Source organism: Typha angustifolia, chromosome 15, assembly GCF_048772165.1.
Source record: "Typha angustifolia cultivar Huaian chromosome 15, ASM4877216v1, whole genome shotgun sequence".
Classification (NCBI taxonomy): domain Eukaryota; kingdom Viridiplantae; phylum Streptophyta; class Magnoliopsida; order Poales; family Typhaceae; genus Typha; species Typha angustifolia.
In genome coordinates this window covers 433,503-454,216 of record NC_133253.1, presented here as the reverse complement: position 1 = coordinate 454,216, position 20,714 = coordinate 433,503, and the positions used below count along the sequence as shown (strand labels likewise).

The 20,714-nt window shown below is 40.5% G+C and overlaps 4 protein-coding genes across 5 annotated transcripts; 1 reads left to right on the top strand and 3 right to left on the bottom strand.

The window, feature by feature from the left end:
- The first annotated feature begins 1,202 nt into the window (after positions 1–1,202).
- Positions 1,203–3,343, top strand: LOC140776946 (calmodulin-1). The gene is made up of 4 exons (XM_073120810.1): positions 1,203–1,425; positions 2,379–2,536; positions 2,655–2,735; positions 2,986–3,343. Exons 1-4 carry the CDS (start codon positions 1,347–1,349, stop codon positions 3,118–3,120), a joined length of 453 nt encoding a protein of 150 aa, XP_072976911.1. The 5' UTR covers positions 1,203–1,346; the 3' UTR covers positions 3,121–3,343.
- Positions 3,344–3,746: 403 nt separating this feature from the next.
- On the bottom strand, positions 3,747–7,445 carry LOC140778545 (calcium-transporting ATPase 7, plasma membrane-type-like). Its single transcript, XM_073123328.1, has 2 exons — positions 5,693–7,445; positions 3,747–5,567 (listed from the first exon to the last, which is right to left on the bottom strand). Exons 1-2 carry the CDS (start codon positions 7,068–7,070, stop codon positions 3,943–3,945), a joined length of 3,003 nt encoding a protein of 1,000 aa, XP_072979429.1. The 5' UTR covers positions 7,071–7,445; the 3' UTR covers positions 3,747–3,942.
- Positions 7,446–9,797: 2,352 nt separating this feature from the next.
- On the bottom strand, positions 9,798–11,836 carry LOC140778197 (indole-3-pyruvate monooxygenase YUCCA8-like). The gene is made up of 4 exons (XM_073122790.1): positions 11,141–11,836; positions 10,795–11,043; positions 10,256–10,378; positions 9,798–10,160 (listed from the first exon to the last, which is right to left on the bottom strand). Exons 1-4 carry the CDS (start codon positions 11,834–11,836, stop codon positions 9,975–9,977), a joined length of 1,254 nt encoding a protein of 417 aa, XP_072978891.1. The 3' UTR covers positions 9,798–9,974.
- Positions 11,837–13,264: 1,428 nt separating this feature from the next.
- On the bottom strand, positions 13,265–17,997 carry LOC140777826 (ATP sulfurylase 1, chloroplastic-like). Of its 2 annotated transcripts, XM_073122207.1 has the most exons (5): positions 17,404–17,994; positions 15,176–15,581; positions 14,541–14,801; positions 13,811–13,897; positions 13,265–13,714 (listed from the first exon to the last, which is right to left on the bottom strand). In XM_073122207.1, exons 1-5 carry the CDS (start codon positions 17,922–17,924, stop codon positions 13,577–13,579), a joined length of 1,413 nt encoding a protein of 470 aa, XP_072978308.1. In that variant the 5' UTR covers positions 17,925–17,994; the 3' UTR covers positions 13,265–13,576. The 2 variants fall into 2 exon arrangements, with proteins under 2 accessions (XP_072978308.1, XP_072978309.1); XM_073122208.1 differs by lacking the exon at positions 13,811–13,897 and having other exon boundaries at positions 17,404–17,997.
- Positions 17,998–20,714: the final 2,717 nt, after the last annotated feature.

Genomic DNA, 20,714 nt, shown 5'->3' with positions numbered 1-20,714 from the left:
CTTTGGCCATCCATTAAGCTATCTGACCACAAATCTATATTAATTGGACTTATAATAAAAGATTTAGCTCCCAGCAAACAACGGTGGTTTGAGCCCTGGGATCCATGGCCTGTAATTGCTGGAAAAAACACTCTCTGTTAGTAAAGTTTAGAGAAAATGTCTCACATCTTTCTAGAAAAGAATCACGATGTTGTTGAATTTCAAGTCTTATGTTTCTTTTTTGTCAAATAGAGCATGAAGAAAAGCCTTTGAGAAATTAAGAAAAAGATGCCAAAGCATTCCTCAACAGAGGTGGCTTATAGCGTTACCTTATTCATTGCCACCATTTGAAATGTGTTAATAACCACTCGATCTCTGTAGTCCCTGGTATTTGGTGTAAATTTAGATATTATATAAATAAAAATATAAATATAAATAGAGGGGAAGTAGTAGTGTTCGTTGTTCGAGAGGTATCCCAAATATTTGAAAATTATATAAGGAGAACGCGTGATTTTGATTAGAGGGGAAAAAAAGAATGCGTGCGAGCGAGCGAGCGAGCGAGCGAGCGAGCGATGTGACGACTGACGAGATCCCACCGCCTCGTCATAAACCGCGTGAGGAGAAGAGAAAGCGCGTGCCACGTAGGAGCAATCTACGGGGGTTAGTTGGGATCACGTGCGCCAGCCATGCTCTCACGACCGCCCACCGTAAACGCACGTGAAGCGGATCATCTCGCGAGACGCTCGCGTTCGTATCACGCGACGTGGTAATTGACGCCGATAAATAAATTATTATGAAAAATTAAAATTAAAAAGTCATTATTATGGTCTGGTCAATAATTGCTCTGTCTTTGTTGTATTTGCGTATAAATCCTAAACGCAAATAAAATGTCTTTATATATTTTTTAGTTTAAAAAAAAGGAAAAAAAAAGAGTGATAGATTTATCATATTTTCATAAAAAAAATATATGCAAAATTTAATATTGACCATATTTATATATATATTTATTTATTTCTAAAAAGTAAATAATATTTAAGTATTATTTATAAATAAGGTGGGGTTAATTCTTAAATAAGATAGATATTATGTAATTCTTAATATTAATATTAAAAAGGAAGGCCTATTTGACCAGCCCTCCAAACAACAAAAGGTCAAGCTATCGATCTGATCGCACACCACCCCAACACGCACACGCACAGAACTTAAAGTTCCCTCTTTTTCCACCACTTCCTAAGCCTCTACATAAGTTCAAGACAAGAGAGTTCCTACCAAATAAAACTCTCTCTCTCTCTCTCTCCCCTGCCTTTTTTCCCTCTCTTCCTTGTTTCCTCCATTACTTCCATCTTTATCTTCAGGAGAGCAGTCTCATGGACACTCACTCCCTAAACAAAGACCAGGTCTCTGAATTCCAACAGGCCTTCTTGCTCTTCGACAAAGATGGAGATGGTTTGTTTCCTTCTCTTCATTCCCTACTTTCTCTTCCGGATTTTATGGTTTGGTCGTGCTTTGTGCTTTTTCTTTTTCCTTTTTTGTGGTCATACACTGTTTTGGATGGTTTGATTGATGGGCTTATCTTGTTTCCTTTGCTTTGCCCTGTTTTACTTTGACTGGATTTTTATCAAATCGTGGTTTTGTCTGATCCTTATTAATTGTCTGCTGTATGTCTGTAACTATGACCTTGAAGAACTTCTGCTAGATTATGTGCAACCGGGCATGTCAGATTTACCTATACGTATATTTGCTGTCATTCATAGATAACAATATTTGATTCCTTAATTATTATCTTTGGTGGAAGTAAGTCATGCATGTTTTTCTACTGCTAATAAGTCATTTTTGGTCCCCTTTTTTTTTTTCTTTCTCTATCTTTGATTCATCCGAAGGGCCTAAAAACTACATGGTTATTGCTTCAGTTTGGTATTTTTGAGAATTGATAAAAGCTTGTTCTGGAAACCATTAAGTGATCTTTGTCTAAAGAAGTCCATGGTTTAGCCTGGAAAAAGAAAAGTTCTTCAGGCCCACTTATTCAAGTTGAATGTTTATGGATTATTGCAATGCATATACTAATCCATATTGGGAGAATTCTTCCTCTTTTATTAGGTGGGCCACCCTACACTCCCCACCAACTTGATATAGCTGCAAGATAAACACAATTGTTTTTGTTATTAATGCTGTTCTTCTATTACCTTTGAGTTAGGAATCAAATGTAAATTTAGTAGCGCATGGAATAAAAGAATAAGATGTGAATGGTTAAAATGAATCCACAAGCTATGGGTGTAAACTTTCAAATTGAATTGGTTCTCATTATGAATATGGATATATGTATGCTTTACACAATATTTGCTACTGCGGGTGTACATGTCCAAGTTCTGGTTGGCTTCCTAATTTGATTCCTATTTTAGGCTGCATCACTGTGGAAGAATTGGGCACTGTTATCCGATCTTTGGGCCAGAATCCATCAGAAGAAGAGCTGCAGGATATGATGAGGGAGGTCGATGCAGACGGTAATGGGACCATAGAGTTTGCGGAATTCTTGAACCTAATGGCTAAGAAAGTAAAGGTAAAATTAACAAAGATCTTTGTTGGCATCCTATCAAATTATTCTATGAACTTTAAAAGCGTGTACTTTACCATTTATTACATAAAATTGTAATTAGAAGTTATGCCTCTCTTTGTAGGAGGCTGATGCCGAAGAGGAGCTCAAAGAAGCTTTTAAGGTTTTTGACAAGGACCAAAATGGGTTCATCTCAGCTAGTGAGGTGAATATCTAATGTCACCTCTCCTTTGCTAATAAGATCAACATTAATACTTCTGCAAATTATCAAACAGTTATAAGTAGTTTCTGATCCTAACATATATTTTTTTTCTGAATTTTGTTATGATCATCTGCACTTTTTAAGTGCACGATGATCCTGTGTTTTTTATTACATTTGATGCATTTCATCATTATTTGATCTAAGTATTTAATAAGTTCGTTCGCTTATTCAATTGGTCTATTTACGTGCATAGCTGAGGAATGTGATGATAAACCTGGGGGAGAAGCTGACTGATGAAGAGGTTGAGCAAATGATCAGGGAGGCTGATGTAGATGGTGATGGACAAGTGAACTATGAGGAGTTTGTGAGAATGATGACTGCCGTCTAAACTACAATTCCATGAACATTGTACCAAAACCACTAGACTTTGTGTCTTTCTTTTGTAAGATTCCAAGGTTGTGTTGTTCATTTCTGTTGTAGATGAACCTATGTGAAGCATTTGTTCATTATTTCCTTCTCAGCATTAATTTTTTGTTGGTTGACAATGTAATAATTTTCTTTAAGACATGATATCATGTTAAAAAATTTAGAATATCTGGTTGGCCATCTAATCACTTGGAAAAAGAATAAGAGCTTTAATCTCCAACACGAACACCAGAATGGATTTTTCTTATTCTCGCTCAGGCCTCCTCTTAAAACCCTTGTAAATTGAACTACCTACTGTTTCTTACTATTATTTCACGCCTATTTGTATACCCAGGAGAATATATCTGAATCTATGTATGCATTGACGAGTTTCTTCTATCTTATGTAAATCTCCTACTTGGCAAATTGGCAGTATCCCCTGCAACTGCTATGCTTAACAGAAGAATCTAAGTGTTGATTTCCCTTGATTTAATCCACCAAGGCAGCATCTCAAGTAGTTGATGAATAGATGCTCTGATAATGACAGAAACTCAACACTGTTTTGATACAAATAACAACACTTCACAATTGAAGCTCAATGACAAAAGAACTGCCGAATCACAGATAATACTTAGAAAATTAAAGACGCATAGGTACCATTATTACATGAACTTAGTCAGATGAATCAAATCAATTACTTTTTATCTTAAGGAAATTGCCCGTAGGCAGTCAAATCTAGTACTGAAGAGAAAAAAAAAAGAGTTGAGATATCTTACGAGAAACAACTAAAGCAACTATTATCATCCTAAGAAGCTCTGCAGCGAGCCAGGAGATGTAGAACCGGCGCGTTCGACACCGGTATGCACTTGACGATCCACCCGATCGGCCACGTTATCGCCGCGACACCGAGACAAATGCCCCATTGCCCCCAGTTCAGCCTCTCTGTATCAGCAAACCTCCTTAAGAGCTCCACCATCATCACTTGCATGACTATAGTCACTGCAATGATTCCCAAGAACAACTTGTTTGCGAAAATGCCTTGAAAGACGTTCTTCTTCTCAAGCTTCCTCGAATTGAATTCATTGAAGACTTGGCAGAAGACGAAGGTGTTGAATATAATGGTGTTGTTGATCTCTTTGCTAACCCCGAAGATGGACTGTCCTTTGAACTGGAATATTACTAGAACTGCGATTTGGAATAGAGCTTGGGCTATGAGATTTCTCCACATGACATTGCTAATGAGCGGTTCGGTGCGGCCGACGGGCGGCTTCTTCATCAACTCCTTGGTCGGTCTATCAGTAGCCAAGGCGAGAGCTCCCATGGTGTCCATGATCAAGTTAACCCACAAGAGTTGCACGGTTGTTAATGGCATGTCTCCAGAAGTAATAGCTGAGATGAAGTTTATGACCAATGCAGCAATGTTGACGGTGAGCTGAAACTGGATAAACTTCTGGATGTTGTTGTAGACGCACCTCCCCCATCTCATCACTGTCACGACGGTGTTGAAGTTGTCATCGAGAATGACGACGTCGGAGCTCTCCTTCGCGACTTCGGTGCCTTGGATGCCCATCGAGAGCCCCACGTCGGCTTCTTTCAACGCCGGTGCGTCGTTCGTGCCGTCCCCGGTGACCGCGACAACGTGGCCCTTCTTCTTCAAGCATTGGACCATTAGAAGCTTATCGAACGGCGACGACCTCGCCATGACGCGAATCCTATCGACCATCTCCGCTCGCTCGTCCTCTGAGTAGTTTCGGAATTGTTCGCCTTCGATGACTAGTCCGTCGACGTCATCGGGGATAAGGATTCCGCATTCCAGGGCGATTGCTCGGGCTGTGAAGAGGTTGTCTCCCGTGACCATCTTGACGACAACTCCCGCGCTCTTACAAGCTTCAATTGCCGATCTCACTTCAGGACGACAGGGGTCTTTGATGCCGACTAAACCCAGCAGAGTTAAGCCCTCGTCGCCTAGTTTAGCTTCCGCGCCGACTTCCTCTGCTTCCATCTTCTTCCACGCAAAGGCGACGCATCGAAGACTAGAACCCGCCATTTGTTTGATGATTTGCTCGATCTTTGCCTTCTGCTCCAAACCCAATTCGCGAATCATTCCCTCCTCGCCCAAGTAATTGTTGCATCGATCCAATATCATCTCCGCGGCTCCTTTCCAATGCACGCTCAACGCTCTGCTTCCCTTCTCCTTGACCAAAACTCCACTCCGCTTCTTCTCCGAATTAAAGGCCTCGACGCGAATCACTTCGAAGTTTCTTTTGAGCTCGTCGGCGTCCATTCCTAACTCCGTCACACCCCATGAGAGAAGAGCTTTCTCGGTCGGGCTCCCTGAGATCTCCGGTGGCGAATCAGGATTGGCTGTGTAGACGCTTCCGGTGGTGTTGAGCCCAACAGCTTGGCCGAGCAACGCCAAGATTTTTGTCTCTGCAAGTTAACCCAGAAATTTTAAGTTGTTAGATGATAAGTTTTAATCCACGACTTTTTTTTTTCAAAACAGGAAAAAAAAGATTATAAATTTATTTGGAGAAAAAAAAACGAAGAGATCATACCTTTAAGAGCTTTGTTGCTGCTGGCGTCAACGGTTGTTTCGCCGATCCAGAACTTCGTCACCTTCATCTGGTTCAGTGTCAGGGTTCCAGTCTTATCAGTGCAAATGGTGGTGACCGAGCCCATCGTCTCGCAAGTCGAGAGCCGCCGCACCAACGCGTGCTCCTTTATCATCCTCTTCATCGAGAAGGCTAACGTCAGCGTCACCGCCAATGGAAGCCCTTCCGGTATCGCCACGACGATGATAGTGACGGCCTGCTGAAATATATCCACTATTGCGCTAATCACGCCGTCGGCTGTCACATTATGCTTGTCGAATTCCTGCTTTCCTTGATGGTCCTTGGTGTTCCCGGTGAAGTAGCGCGCCGTGAGCACCACGAAGACCAAGACGGCCACCGCAACGCCGAGCTTCCCAATAGTGGACGTGAGCCGCTGCAGCCGTTCTTGGAGCGGCGTCGGGTCGGTCTTGTCGTGGACGATGGCGCTCATCATGTCACCCCACGCGGTGTCGGTGCCAACGGCAGTGACGATCATGTTTGCGTAGCCGTCGACCACCTTCGCACCGGACACGAGGAAGGGAGACGTCTCGCCGTCGATCTCTACCGGTTGTGACTCACCGGTCATGCTCGACTCGTCGACTTGGAGCGAATGCCCGCTGAGGAATAGCCCATCGGCGGGAACCTGGTCACCGATCTTTAACACGACGACATCGCCCACCATGACGTCGGCAAGTGAAACCACTTGCCGCCGGCCTTCTCTCACAACGACGACATCGATGTTGTTGCACTCGTTTGCTAATCTTTGGAAGCGCTTCGCCTGTCGGTGGTTATTGACGGCGGAGACGGCGGCGACCAGGAAGACGGCGAGGAAAATACTCACGCCGTCATACCAACCGTCTTTTATCCCGTGCTCCTTGATGCCGAAGCCGAGGGAGACGGCGGCACATACGGTGAGGACGATCAAGAAGAGGTCACTGAGCGCGTCAACCACGTGCATGACAAAATGCTTCGGTTTCGGCTTCGGATAGGTGTTCGACCCGAAGGCATCTTTGCGACAGCGGAGGTCATCGGGGTCGTTGCTGATCCCCTTCTCGTCGTCAGAAGACAATGCGGCGGCAATGGCGGCGACGCCACCAAGTCGTTTCAAGTCATCAAGACCTTTGTGTCTAACAAGACCAGCGAAGGACTTGTTAACTGGAGGGTTGGTAGATTTGTCGATGTCAATGGCCACGTAGGATTGGCTTCGGCCGAGTATGGCGGATAGACGCTTCGCGGCGAAGGCGCGGCATGTGAAGATGGCGGTGAGCGCAACGCGCCAGCGCTTATGCGGTTGTGTGGTGCTACGACCGGAGGCCAAGAAGAATGCGGCATAGTACTCCATGAAAGGATATGTAATGCGAACAATTGAAACAAAGGGATTAATTCAAGATGAAGAGCAGCAGCAGCAGAAGAAGAAGAGAGAATGTTTACAAGATTGGAGGTCTATCACGGGCTCATATAGGCAAGATTGGGGAAGCTACAGTGGAGTTTCTTTCATGGCGTTTGTTACATACGAAATTGATAGGAAAAAAGAAATGAGAACATACGAGGAAAGTAGTAGTAATCTGAAAGGAGGAACGAAAAGGAGCAAGCAGTAACTAACGGTCTAATCTGAATTATAGAGGGAATTCGGCTATGACGTCGTTTGCTTAACCTGGTTGTTCCACATGCCTGGCAAGCTTAACCTGCCAGGTCAGATCGTGCTGCGTGCTTCACATTAGCGTGATCCATTTGCCAGATCCCAAAGTGTGTATGGGAGTTTACAAAAATATAGCCGGATATATGACTTAACTTGGAAGGGTCGACAAAAGGTCTTACGTGGTCGTTTCATAAATTTAACACGTGTTTCTCGATAGAACTGGATTTAAATCCCGAAATATAGAAATAAATATAAATAATATTTAAAGAATAAAGTTGGATAGGAATAGAAGTAATGCAATTGTAAAGCAAGAATATTTTATCCTTTTGACTTATTCTTTCGGTGGAAGCAAAGTATTTATGCATCCCGTGTTAAAGCGACGATTCCCATTAGCTAGATTGGGTCATTAGGCCTTGGGCTGTGCCCGCCCACTTAAAGCCCAATCCATTGACCACCTTTGGACCACAGCGAAGTTCCGTTGGATGCTAATATAACCTTGTAAGTAAGGTAGGGTTCCATACGTACATTGAATATAGACAAAGACGTTGTGGAGTAGGAGCAAAGTCTTTATAAATATATATACAATTAGAAGACACGCACAGCAAAGGGAATGAGAGAGATGAGGAAAGATCGCAATATCTTTCTCGGACTTGCCCCACACGAGCGATGGATGGAACAACTCGATGCTCTCCTCTCTCTCTCTCTCTCTCTCTCTCTCTTCCCAAGTGGGCCCCAGCGGTCAACGATGTGGCCCACGGGCTAGAGATACCCAACCTTAACCTTATTAAGCTGCGGCAAATAACGACACCTATATTTTTCAAATTTAATAGAAATATATATATATATATGTATACTATATATATATATATATAGAATTTTTAGAAAATGTCGAGAAAAGGGGAGCGAAAAAGGAAAAAAAAAAAAAAAGGTAAAGGAAATCATAGACTCGCTCGTGATGGCGATATCTGCACCGTCCAGTCCGGATTCGCCGTACGGACGGCTGACACGTCCGTGGAGGATCCCGTGTGGGCGGAGGGTGACGCCACCCACCGTACCCACGTCCCCTCGTTCGCCTGCCACGTGGCTGTCGAGCTGATGGGCCAATTGCATGCTTCACTCTGATTTATGATTGGCTGTTCATGTGGGTGATCAAAAGAGAATCTTTTGATGCTGGAAGTGTCTTTTTCCTCTTTCTTTTTCTCTGTCTTTTCTTTTATTTTTTCTAAAATAAAAAAGAATTGTCTTTAGCATTTTAAAAGGATTGCTATGTGAATATTATTGTGCTCCTACTCGGTAGATATATAACCATAGACTTTCACATGAAGTACTTTCATTCGTGTTCATGCATTGTTTTCTATAGCTAATTGGGTTATTGTGTGTGAGTCACATGCGTGAATGACATGACATAAGGGGGTGCATGGTAAAAAACGAAAAGAAGTATAATAAATTTAGGATGTGATGATGGAATTATGATGGAGATATAAGCACATGAGTGGGGTGGTACGGATGCTGAGGGTGATGGGGAAAGAGCTTAGCTATAAGAGCTCTAATAATGGTGGCGTGGCCCAGGAGGTTTTAGCTACATGCATCTCTGGTCTCTGGTCCATGTAGCAGATCCCACATGCATGCCATTTTCAGTACCATGCAAAAGGGATTTAATTCCAATATGAAAAGGAAAGTGGATGTGGTATTTAATTTGCCACCATTTAGTCTCTTGCACCAATAAGAACGTCTAGTCTTATCTCACGTGAACCCCTCGGTTCTCCCTCTGTCTCTCTAGTTCTGTATACTTTTCCTGCATTCTTATCTCTGTATGTACTCTTTCCTTAATATCATTATTTATTATTTATTCTAATCCAACTAGTATTATTAATGATGAGCCAATATTATTATGTAGGTATGACTATTGATGTATATCTTAATGCAACCAACAAAACAGGGCCTTGATTTCTTTGTGTTCCTTTTTTTTTATTTTTGCCTTTCAATTTTCTTTGAGGAGGAATTAGTGCATGTGGGAATTTGGGTAAGGTTGCGTCCAATCATTTGGCACTCTAACAATCATGTTAACATGATAGCATATTTCGTTGGCTGGGCTGGTTTCGAGGAGTCTTTGACTACAAAATCATGTGAGGTTGGAGCAGTGTCTAGGCTGGAGCTGCCCATTGGCAGTACATACTAGTACCTGAGGAAATAGAGACAAGAGTTACCCTTCAGACTTAACCGAGCCCTCCTCAGAGGAAGAGAGATGAAGACAAACCGATTGGAATTTAGGGAACAGAGGGAGAGAGAGAGATATATCTGCTAGGAGGAGGGAGGAAGAGAGAAGGAGAGATAGAAAAATGACAACACAAGTATATAGTAGGAAAAGCCAATACAGAGAAGACATGGAAATTTTAAAATAGACAACAATAAGTGGGACTAACACCTGCTCTCTTTTTATCCTCATGTGTACGTGAGACAAAGAAGATACTATAGAGGATGTTTGCATAGTTCTCTATGAAGCCAACATCCAAAATAACCAACTGTTGGTTTATCCTATCCCTTCTTTGTCTGTCTCTTGCATTGCATGGAGTATTTACTGTGTTATTAATCTAGAGAGAAACAGGTCTACTTGTTGTTTTCTGTAAGATCTTTCCATCTCTCGGAGATATCAAGAGCAGCTTTAACAGCGTCGACACTGGCACCAAGGAGCCCTCTCTCTGTGAATCCTACACAGTAGAGTCCATTTTCTCCTTTCCATCCGTTGGGGAATGGGGTCTTGGGCTTGCCGTCCTCCGTGAAGAAGTCACTCCCCTGCAATGGAGATAACCATCATGCTAAAATGAGCGATGGTTCCAAATTAATTATGCAACTTTTTGTATGTATGGAAATGGGTTGATTTACAATACCTTGAGCCAGAAGGGGACATTACTCCTGTAACCCGTCGCGAAGACTACCGAGTCGAATTCCATCTCACTTCCATCAACAAACCGGGCTCCATTCGTTGTGAGTGACTCAACTTCTGGTACTATCTGCCATGTCAACAGGGGAAACAGAGGAGTGACATCAGACAATCAAGTATTAGCTAGAAAGAGAGAGAGAGAGAGAGAGAGAGAGAGAGAGAGAGAGAGAGAGAGAGAGAGAGAGAGAGAGAGAGTTACATTCAAATTGGTAAAAAAGGGCCAACTTTATAAAAAAATCATTACTTCCTTTATAGTACATATATGCATTGTTGCATTAGAACAGGACAGTTTCAAGAGGCCACGGAGACTACATTGGTAAGCTAAATTCAGACATTGCTAGGAATCACGCTGTTATCCTACATTCTACGTGGAAGCTAAACCTCAAATGTAACTCTGAACAAAAAATGAAAAGAAAGGAAGATGCCATTTTTACCCATCAAGAAAAGAAGATCTATTACTAAACTCAGTGGAGAGAAATAAACTACCTTGATTCTCCCAGACTTTATCAAAGACAGGGCTCCCACATCTAGAACAGGGGACTTCCCAGTGATGCTTTTTAACTCCAAAGGTCCCAGTTTTGGCCTTTTGAGCCCATATTTCTCAGTGTCACCCAGCATCACCTTGGCTGCCAGTAGCAGAAACCTATCCACCAACTTCAGTGGCAACCATTTCAGCAACTTCATTGCCACCCCAAATGTTGAGGTCCCAAACATCTCTTTTGGTAGAACATGCACCTGCTTCCATTTTGGAGTTAGAGACATGTGTATAAATGCACTTACCAAAACTAAATATCAATGCTATTTTTAACTTGAATAATGGTAAAATCATTACCCCGCTCCTCACAGACACGAAAGGCATTGCACCATGCTCAAAGAGATCCAAACACATCTCCATCCCTGAATTGCCACAACCTACCACCAAAACATTCTTCCCTCTGTACCTCGCTCCATTCTTATACTCACTAGAATGCAGCACGCTTCCCTTGAACTTCTCCTTCCCCTTGAACTTGGGAACGACAGCCTCCGCGTTCTCTCCCGTAGCCACCACTAGCCACGGCGACATGTACTCGACTACCTCCTTCTCCATAATGGTCTTGACGCGCCAAAGTGAGATCGTAGGATCAAAGCGGGCATCGACAACGGTGTGATCGAAATGTGGGGTTATGGAGAAGTGGTTGGCATAGGAATGGAGGTACTGGAGGAAGCTGGCCTTAGAAGCGTAAGTAGGGAAGTTCTCAGGGAATGAGAAGTGGGGAAGCTGGCAGAAGTCCTTGGGGAGGTGGAGGCAGAGACGGTCGTAGGTGCGGTTGCTCCAAAGATCGGCAATGCCGTCCGACTTCTCGAGGATGACAAAGGGGACTGATAGACGGCGAAGGGAGGCAGCGACGGCGAGGCCAGATGGGCCGGCGCCGACGATAATTGGACCGTCAACGATTGAAAATTTTTGGATCGGGCTACTCGAGGTGTTCGACAAATTGACAGAGGCCATGGAAGGAGGAGGACTTGGTGGTGGAGTTATGCCACCCATCTTTACTAGTACTTGTGACTAGTGTTTGTTTTTCAAATGAAGAGTTTCCCTACTAGAGTCGACTCAAGACTTTTGTAACATTAATTACGTCCTAATATAGCCCATAAACCCTAAAATATTTCTTTCTTGTTCCTCTCTCTCTCTCTCTCTCTCTGCAACTGCACCCCAGTGAAGATGTGGGGATCTCTTTACCGCTGTAGCCTGAAAAATAAGCTAAACAAATAGTAAACCTATGAAAGACCTAAGTGGCTGGTTCTTCCTCTATTTCTCTCTCATATACACTTTAATTGGAGAAGATCTGAAGAAAGAAACAGAAGGGAGGATAGCTGTTTCCTCTTGGATTGAGCTCAGAAGGAGGCCCCCTCCAATATATAGGGAGGAGTGAAAGAGAAAAGACAAAGGACATTGTACACAACTATTTCTAGCTATCTATATATGCTGCCTATTACTGTTGACGCTTTTGCTACAACCTTATCAAAACTCAGTTCCTTCTTCCATTTTTCTTTTTTAGTAAAGAAAGAGTAAATTAAGCTAGCTTCCTACAGTCATATCGCGTCCAATATTATGTAGGGGAGATGTTCAATATCTATTTTGGTATGTACAAGGGATACATGTTGCATGTTAGTTATGGGGGTGAGAGAGAGAGAGAGAGAGAGAGAGAGAGAGAGAGAGAGAGAGAGAGAGAGAGATCATCTCATGCATGCACTTTTTAAATAGAATGGAAAAAAGGGAGTATCCCATGCATGAACATTGTTTTCTGCGTTCGACTTCTGAAATGGGGGTTGATTGAGGAGAATGGCGCTCTTGGTGTGCGTCCGCCACAGGGATATATATATATATATATATATATATATATATATTGTTTATTGCTTGCAATTGGACGTGTAGGAATGAGGATTTGGATTTAAATAAGGAATCTTCTGCACCTTTATTGGAAGGAATATAGTCTTCCCTCTCTCTCTCTCTCTCTACAGTAGTAATTGCATGAATAATGCCATTAGTCCAAAAACTGAAAGCACTTACATATAAGACTTAACTCAATCCTAAAAACTACATAGTTACTATATATATATATATATATATATATATATATATATATATATATATATATATATCCTTAACTTTGTAATCCTTGAGTGCCAATATGCGCCTAGGTGATAGATAGTATGATTTAAGCATCCTCCAGAATTACAGGGTGGAATACTACTGCTTACCCGTTACAAATAGGTAAGCCACGTCTTCCAGTTCTACGTCCCTCCGATACACATAGCTACTGCTGTATAAAATGTCTTCAAATTTCATAAAACAAACGAGGAAGTTGCAGGCCGCTCTGTTAAATCTAATACATCACCTCAAATTTTCACATCCATGACTAGAATCGATATCAGAACCCAAGCATTTCAACAGAACTCTGCTAAAGCTTAGAACTGTTGGAATCGACAGATTTTCATGTCTAAATTAGCTTTAGTACAGAAGAAACCACTTGCTACCAACCACATTACAATAAATAATAAGAAGCACAATCGCTGTTCGAGATTGCACAAATACATAGCCTATGTACAACAACATTGACAAAAACAGCAGGAGTAGCACCAGCTGCTCTTTGCACACATTCTAATAGTTCGACTTGCCTCACGTAGATAACCAAGCATACAGAGTGCTGCACACACATTATTTAGTTGATCGGTTCATTGTATAAAATGAGCCAGAATGGTGCAGCAAAATCAAGCATTTTACACATCAAGCTGGCACAGCTTCCCGGAGTCTGCTACCCGCTGGTGGAGCCAAGCTATCATAGTACTCAACAAGAACTTTCCAACCACTTGGGCACATAAAACCATCAGGAGGATTTTCTTGATTTCTCGCCAGAGTTCGCATCTGTTTACGAGATTGGTTATTATGATCAATCAAGAAAAAAACATTTTCAGTAATTTGTTTTGAGATTTGATTCTAATCTTCCTCAGCAATTATTACCTTAGTACCAGAGATAAAGAGAAAATCATCTTTCCTTGAAGGGTCAAAGAATTCCATTTTCTTCTGCCGTTTATCATAGGCAGCCACCTAATCCATGTGAGGGAAAAAAAAGAACATGGGAAATGAGACTAGGGATTATTTCAGTCATAACGATTGTCAAAATAAAGCATCCAATTAAGAATATCATCGTCCTCGTCATCGTCATTTGTAAGAGCGACCCTGAATTTTCCATCATCATCATTTAGAAAAGATGCAAGAGGACAAACACAGTCATTTGGCCTATTTTAAAGAAAAAAGCAAGAACAATGGACAGTACTAATATAAAGTGGTAGAGTGGGAACACAAATATTGAGAAAGCCAAAAGGCTATGTGGTCAGTGAAGGGTAGTCAATATTAAGAAACCATTTAACCCTAAAACTGCACAGTTATTAGGTCCATATCCATCCTCCAGCAGTACCCTTGAAGCTCCTATGACAATATCTGGCTATGTTGGATCAGATTTAATGACATAGGTAATTTACGTTTAAGCTGAGGATTTTCAGCAATACGTGGGGAGAAGTTGGGAACATATGCGCATCAAGAAAAACTGGAACATCATAGGTTATATACGGCTTAGAAGTAAAACACTATGAGACATGACAGAACATTCCGCCCAACCAATGGAAAGTCCTTACTCTTCTAAATAATATTTTCATACAGGCATTGTTAGAGTAGGTCAAAGTTGACACACCTTGAATGGTAGGATATTGAGTTTCTCAAGTCCAGGAGCCATAGTCAGCACCATCTTCCCATGATTAGCATCATAGAGATCTCTTTTTTCAATAGGGTGACCCATACCAGCTGGATCCCTGCCCACAATGTAGAAGTTTGCACCAGCATTTATACGAGACTTCGCATGCCATTGCACCTCAGTTGGGCCAGCATAATGCATGGGGGAGGGAAAGATTGCAACTACAGTTGTTTCTGGATCAAGAACGCCATCTTCAAGAACCTACAGTGTATCAAAACAAGAAAAATTTAGTGCTTATAATCTATAGACATTAATATTTGCTCTGTGATGTCATTGAATAACAAAATTTAGCAAAGCATATAAGAAAAAGATAAAATAACAAGATTGCAATGTATGCAAGTTGTCCATTATTTAACAATTCTGATTTGTTAAAGTTGGCAAAAGATGCACAGAAGAACTTCTTATGACTTAGTAAAGATTGATTATAACAAAACTGATAGTAATTTGAGAATTTCTAATAAGCTGGAACTGTAACAAGTTGTCTAGAGATTATCACTTCTGTGATGTTAGAAATGTTAGAAAAAGAAATTGATGATATTGTCATAAAAGAAGATAAAAGTTTTATGCCTAAGAACCTTCTCATGCTGCCTCATTCTCCAACATAGAGGTACATCATCTGCTTTAGTGTAACCTCCCAGGGGATGAAGCAACAGGATGGGATTCTTGTAGCCCATCTGTAGAAGACGCATGCGTGTGTCAGTCATGAGCAAAGCATGGCCGTTGTGTACAGGATTTCGAAGCTGGAAAGCAAATACAGCGTCAGCATTGCGTCTGGAGAACTCTTCACGTAATTCTGCAGGGGACAAGCGGTATTGATCGAGACCATCATTGTACTTGATCGGCTCCATAACTTCCAAATCTCCACCAATCAACCAGTTACCAGCATTTGTTATAGCTTCCTCGACATATGGTAGTCCTGGAGCAGTTGTTCCCCATGTTCTTGCAATTCGTTCCTCTTTATTATGATTGTAGATCTCAATGCTTAAAAATATTAAACGGTAAAAGGTTATCTTTGTACTGAGGAAGATTATGTCAATTAATGTCAGCACATCTACTAGAGCCACATCATAAAAAATATATATAAAGTGTCATATAGATAATATTAGCCATGAAAACCAGTGAATCACTAAAACATGAATCTCAAGGGTAAAGAAAAAGATAAATGAGATAATGTTTAACCATTCTTGAGAGATACTCTTTGGTCAATAAATGGCAGTATAAATAGCACACTCACATCAAAAGCCTATGTAGAACAATGTTTTTAGTGATAATATTAGCTAATGAAAGCCAGTAAATCATCATAATATGATTAACAATGTCATAAATGATAACATTAGAAGTTTAGAACAATATAATTAACGCTTAGCTTGCTAAATGCAACTACAAACTTTATCAAGAAAATGTATTGCACCAGATGGGTTATCGCCACTATATCATCATCATCATCATCCAAACCTTTTTCAGCATAAGAATTGCTATGATAACTTCTAGGAAGAGGCTCTATGGGTTGATCAAGAACATGATATTCCAACCAAACAGACTTTGGAAATGAGATGGGTGAAATCTAGGGTGGATATGTTTCTCATAAATCTCCTTCGTGGAGGCATAACTAAGCATCATACCAATAGCCATACCCATGTTATATGTTGAAAAACTACTCTCAGTATACTAAACACTTCAACTAATACACGCAACTATTACAATAAGCAATATATAAGCATTGAAAATCAAGACATCTATAAGAGGCCCTCAAAGGTTTATCATCTGTCTCTAAAGGGTCCATACCTGTGTGCTTAACCATAGAATATTCAAGATCTGATATCAACAATTGGATACTACTGCTCAATAACATATTTACGTCCTAGTCAATTAAACTCATAATATCTTAATTTAGAATAATATACTGCAGTTCATATTAAATATAAAAGTAGTCAAAGTATCTGCATAGGTCCCTGGAGTACTGCTGCTTGATACCATATTTACGTCCTAATCAAGTAAACCCATAATATCTTACTTTAGAATAATATGTCATAGTTCATATTTAATACAAAAGTAGAGAAAATATCTGCATTAGTCCCTGGAGTCTATCCTTATTTAGTGAACTACATCAGTCAATCTAATGGTTATATTTTACCAAGAAAAAAGGGAAAATGCTTCAAGTCCTTTATAATGTCCTCTTAAATGCTACTACTGACTAGGTTTCCTATGTGGCAACTTTGTGAACACTTTTACCCTTAATAATTTCCATCACCTTCCCCACGTTTTGTGTTTTTACCTTTGCCACGTAGGTAGAAATCAAACAGACGATATAAAGGACCCGTAACACTACTACAAAAATTATAAACTCTCGTCCTCAAAAGTTCCAAATCAAATGATAAAGAGACAGATAAAGCCCTTGTATGAACCAAAGACAACAATACAACCTCATTCAAAAACATCCATCACTATTTCTGGAGAAAAATGGACCTGACTAAGTAAACAGAAATCCCGACTTAAAAGTGTCCAATTCACCAAAAAATTCTGATGTCTAACGAAAAATCCAAAAGATAACACCAGTAGTCACTGGATATGTTTCTCTTTTGGATGAACATTCATCGGTTCAACGATTAGAAACAAGAATATAACATCTGATTAATTATACCCTACTGTACGAAAACTAACAGAAATGTATTCTAACATTCGATCAAGATGATTAGCGCAAATCCGGTAATAAAGGAACCAACTTTAGCATAACTACGAATCATCCAAAGAATACTAAGAACTAGTTAGACCATAACAGTTATAAGAAAACGGGACCACCTACTCGCTTAAGATGGCGACGGGTTTATTCTTGGAATCGACGAGAGTAACCCTGCGTCGATCCCCGATCGCCCGCTTCTGCGCGTCGTCGATGGCGAGCACGATGGGCACCGACATGTTGACCATCGACCCGTCCGCGAGGCGGAGCGAGTTGAAATGAAGCGTTTGGAGGAACTCGGCTTCCCTCATGAAGCCGCAGAGTGGGCTAGCCCACCCTTCGCTCAGTACATGAACCCATTCGAGGTCGATTCTTGAGAGCTTGATCCGTGGATACCCCATCGCCTCTCGCCGCTTCCTCTCCCTCGTCTCGCCCTCTGGAATCACGAGGTCCACCAATTTCCCACCGTCCGGTTCGATCAAGCTGCATGAGATCCGGCGCAGGGGGGCCTTCCTATGAGCCTTAATTGGGGCGGAGAGCTGGGGGAATGCGATCTGGGTTCGAGATTGGAGATGGGTTTTGAAGGAATTGGGAAATGGTTGGGCTGGGGTTGGGGATTTGGAGAAGAAGGTGGCCATGGAAGCCATTAATGGAGAAAAGATTGTGGCTTTCCTCTTCTCTTATAGTAATTAAAACAATGGAGAGGATTATAGTGGGGTGTGACACCAAGAAAAAAAAAAAAACGACTTTTGATTTAATGATTTCTTAATTAAATATGGAAGGTTGTGTGATTGTCTTGTGTGGGTGTATGTGGACAGCATTATGGATGTGTTCATGCATTGAAAGGTAGGTGGAAAGAGAGGATGAACCTGGACTAGTAGATTTTGGTGTTATCTTAATTTGTTAAGAGAATTGATTAGGACTCTACTATGTGTTTAGATGATTAGTTGTTCACTATTTCTTTCTTTTGCTATGTTGTGGTGGTTGTTGGAAATTGGAGGGCTCACAGCTTCCTTTTTGAATTCAAAGGTGGCTCCAAAAATATCAAGACGACAAATTGGTGAGCAGAGAGAGAGAGTAGAAAAAGATGAGTTGATATTTTATTTATATAGTTTCTAACTCCTTGCTTTTTATAAGTTACACAAAAGATTAATCATCTTGAATATATAAGTAAAGATCGTGCGAACAATTTATAGCTTTGACTAGACTCAGACCTTATAGTGGGCCTGTTTATAACTCAGTTAATGTAAGAGTTGGTTCAACTATTTTTGTATTAAAAGATAAGCCGACTTTTTATTTAGCCCACAAACTCTTAAATAATTATGTATTTACTTGAGAGACCGCCGATGGGCGACATCATTTTATTAATCTCTATAAATTATAATAAAGTTGTATGATACATAAGCTAAAGTAAAAATAGAGCGATGATTTTTTAACACAAACCTCTAACACTTGCCTAATCTAGATAACACTGTAAATGAAAAACATTACATTAAGTCTGAGAGTACAAAAATAATTAAGAATAAATATGACACAAGTAGTTTTAAGGAAGCAAATATTCTTGAATTAGCCCATGATTTTATTATTACCTGTAGTCTAACACATAAACTCATGAAACTTAAAAATATATTTATGTGTTATAACACATAAGCAAGTAGTTCTAAGGTTAAAAAATTGAAGATCATAAATATACTTAAAAAAAGGGAAATAATAAATAACACGAGCTTGTAGTAGAGACCGAGTAGAGGAATCTTAAACAAATATATCTTACAAAAAGTATAGAATTGGATCCAATCGATTTGCACGTGGGTGGAAGTTGAGTATGGCAGTAACGAGGGGAGGAGTCGATAGGTCTAAACACTAATTAGCTACAATGTATAGTGGACAACAAGATGGGAGAAGTGGCGACCCTGAAAGTGACATTACCTCGACAGCCATGACAAGGCTCGCCAAGGCAGTGGCAACCAAGGTGAAATGGAGGCAAGAGAGGGCTTACATAGGAAGGTGATTCGAGGTAAGAGGAGAAAGGAGGAAAAAAAAGAAGAGTGAGGAGTAAAAAGAAAGAGAAGGAACAAGAAAAAACCTCTTTTGAGGCTAAATAATAGGGAGAGAGAGAGAGAGAGGAGGCGTTCATTGCAACGGTGCTGACAAGGAGATGCCTCGGTTGAGTGGGCGTTAGGGCTAAATCGTAAATATAAATTAGATAACTGAGATAAATTAGAGTATATGTACTTATATTCAAATAGTTTTATTAAATTGAATGTATGACTCGTTCAATCTGCTGCACTGCATTTGTTAGTCCTATTTGAGTTAAAAGATAGCTTTAGAAGACCGAGTAGTGGTAATGCCATTCACCGGAAGAATGAAGAATTTTCTTGTCAAGCTTCTGTGCGTCACCAGTGAGGTCTTGTTCCACACAAAATAAAGTACAAGAGGTGAAAAGATTGTTAACAGATTTTATGTCTATAATTTATAACTTTATGCTCAAATTGATTTAAATTCCACTAAGGCACTAAGCATAGTAAATCTTAGTTCCTTTCTGATTTGGGCATCCATCCACCAGTTTAGCTATGAATATGATAGCAAGGATAGGGATAAATCCGTTATCCATCTCCTATCGATTTGGGTCATGTTGACCAGGAATAAGTACTTGGGCTGGAATATTGGGCCTAGTATAAGTCCATAACTATATATTTTTGAGGCCCAATAAGCTCGGGTAAATCCCTTGTTTGGCATAATTAAACTTAGTTACCTCCAAATATTAAAACATTTTCTACATAACCATGTCTGTGCCAAAAGGAAACAAACAGAAGTTGTAGATAAGACAACAGTGAGGTCAATATATATCCAAGAGAAGAGAATACAAAGCTAGCCTTCCATTCTCAAAAAATGGCCCATTCCACCTTTTTATTAGACAAGACACTACTCCTTCCAACATTCTCTTCTCATCTTCACCTCAATATTATAACCTATTTATTTATTTATTTATTTTTTATAAGCATTCCTCCATTTGTTGGCCCATGCATTAATAAATTAGTTAACCATGTCAGTGAAATATCCTACTTTTTGCTCCATAATCGGCTCCTCATCAACCAATTTTCTAGACATTGTCCCATAATTCTCCATTAAGTATCTCATATGTAGCCATTCCTCAAGCTTGGTAATGGTGCCTTTGTATTCAGTAGGACTCTTCACCTTTATTTTTTAATTTTTTTAATTTTGTGCCTTGTACTTTTTATTATTTGCAAGTCGATTCCTTTGTATATGGATCAAAGGATCATTAGATATTCAAATTAATATCAGGATAGAAAGTGATCTCTATGATTCACATTTTGGAAAGAAATGATCATCCCCGAGGGGTTTCAATCTCCAATCTCTTTTGCAAGAAAGTATTAACTAAACAAGGCAAATCCAAAAGAGAAGAAAACATAAAGAGT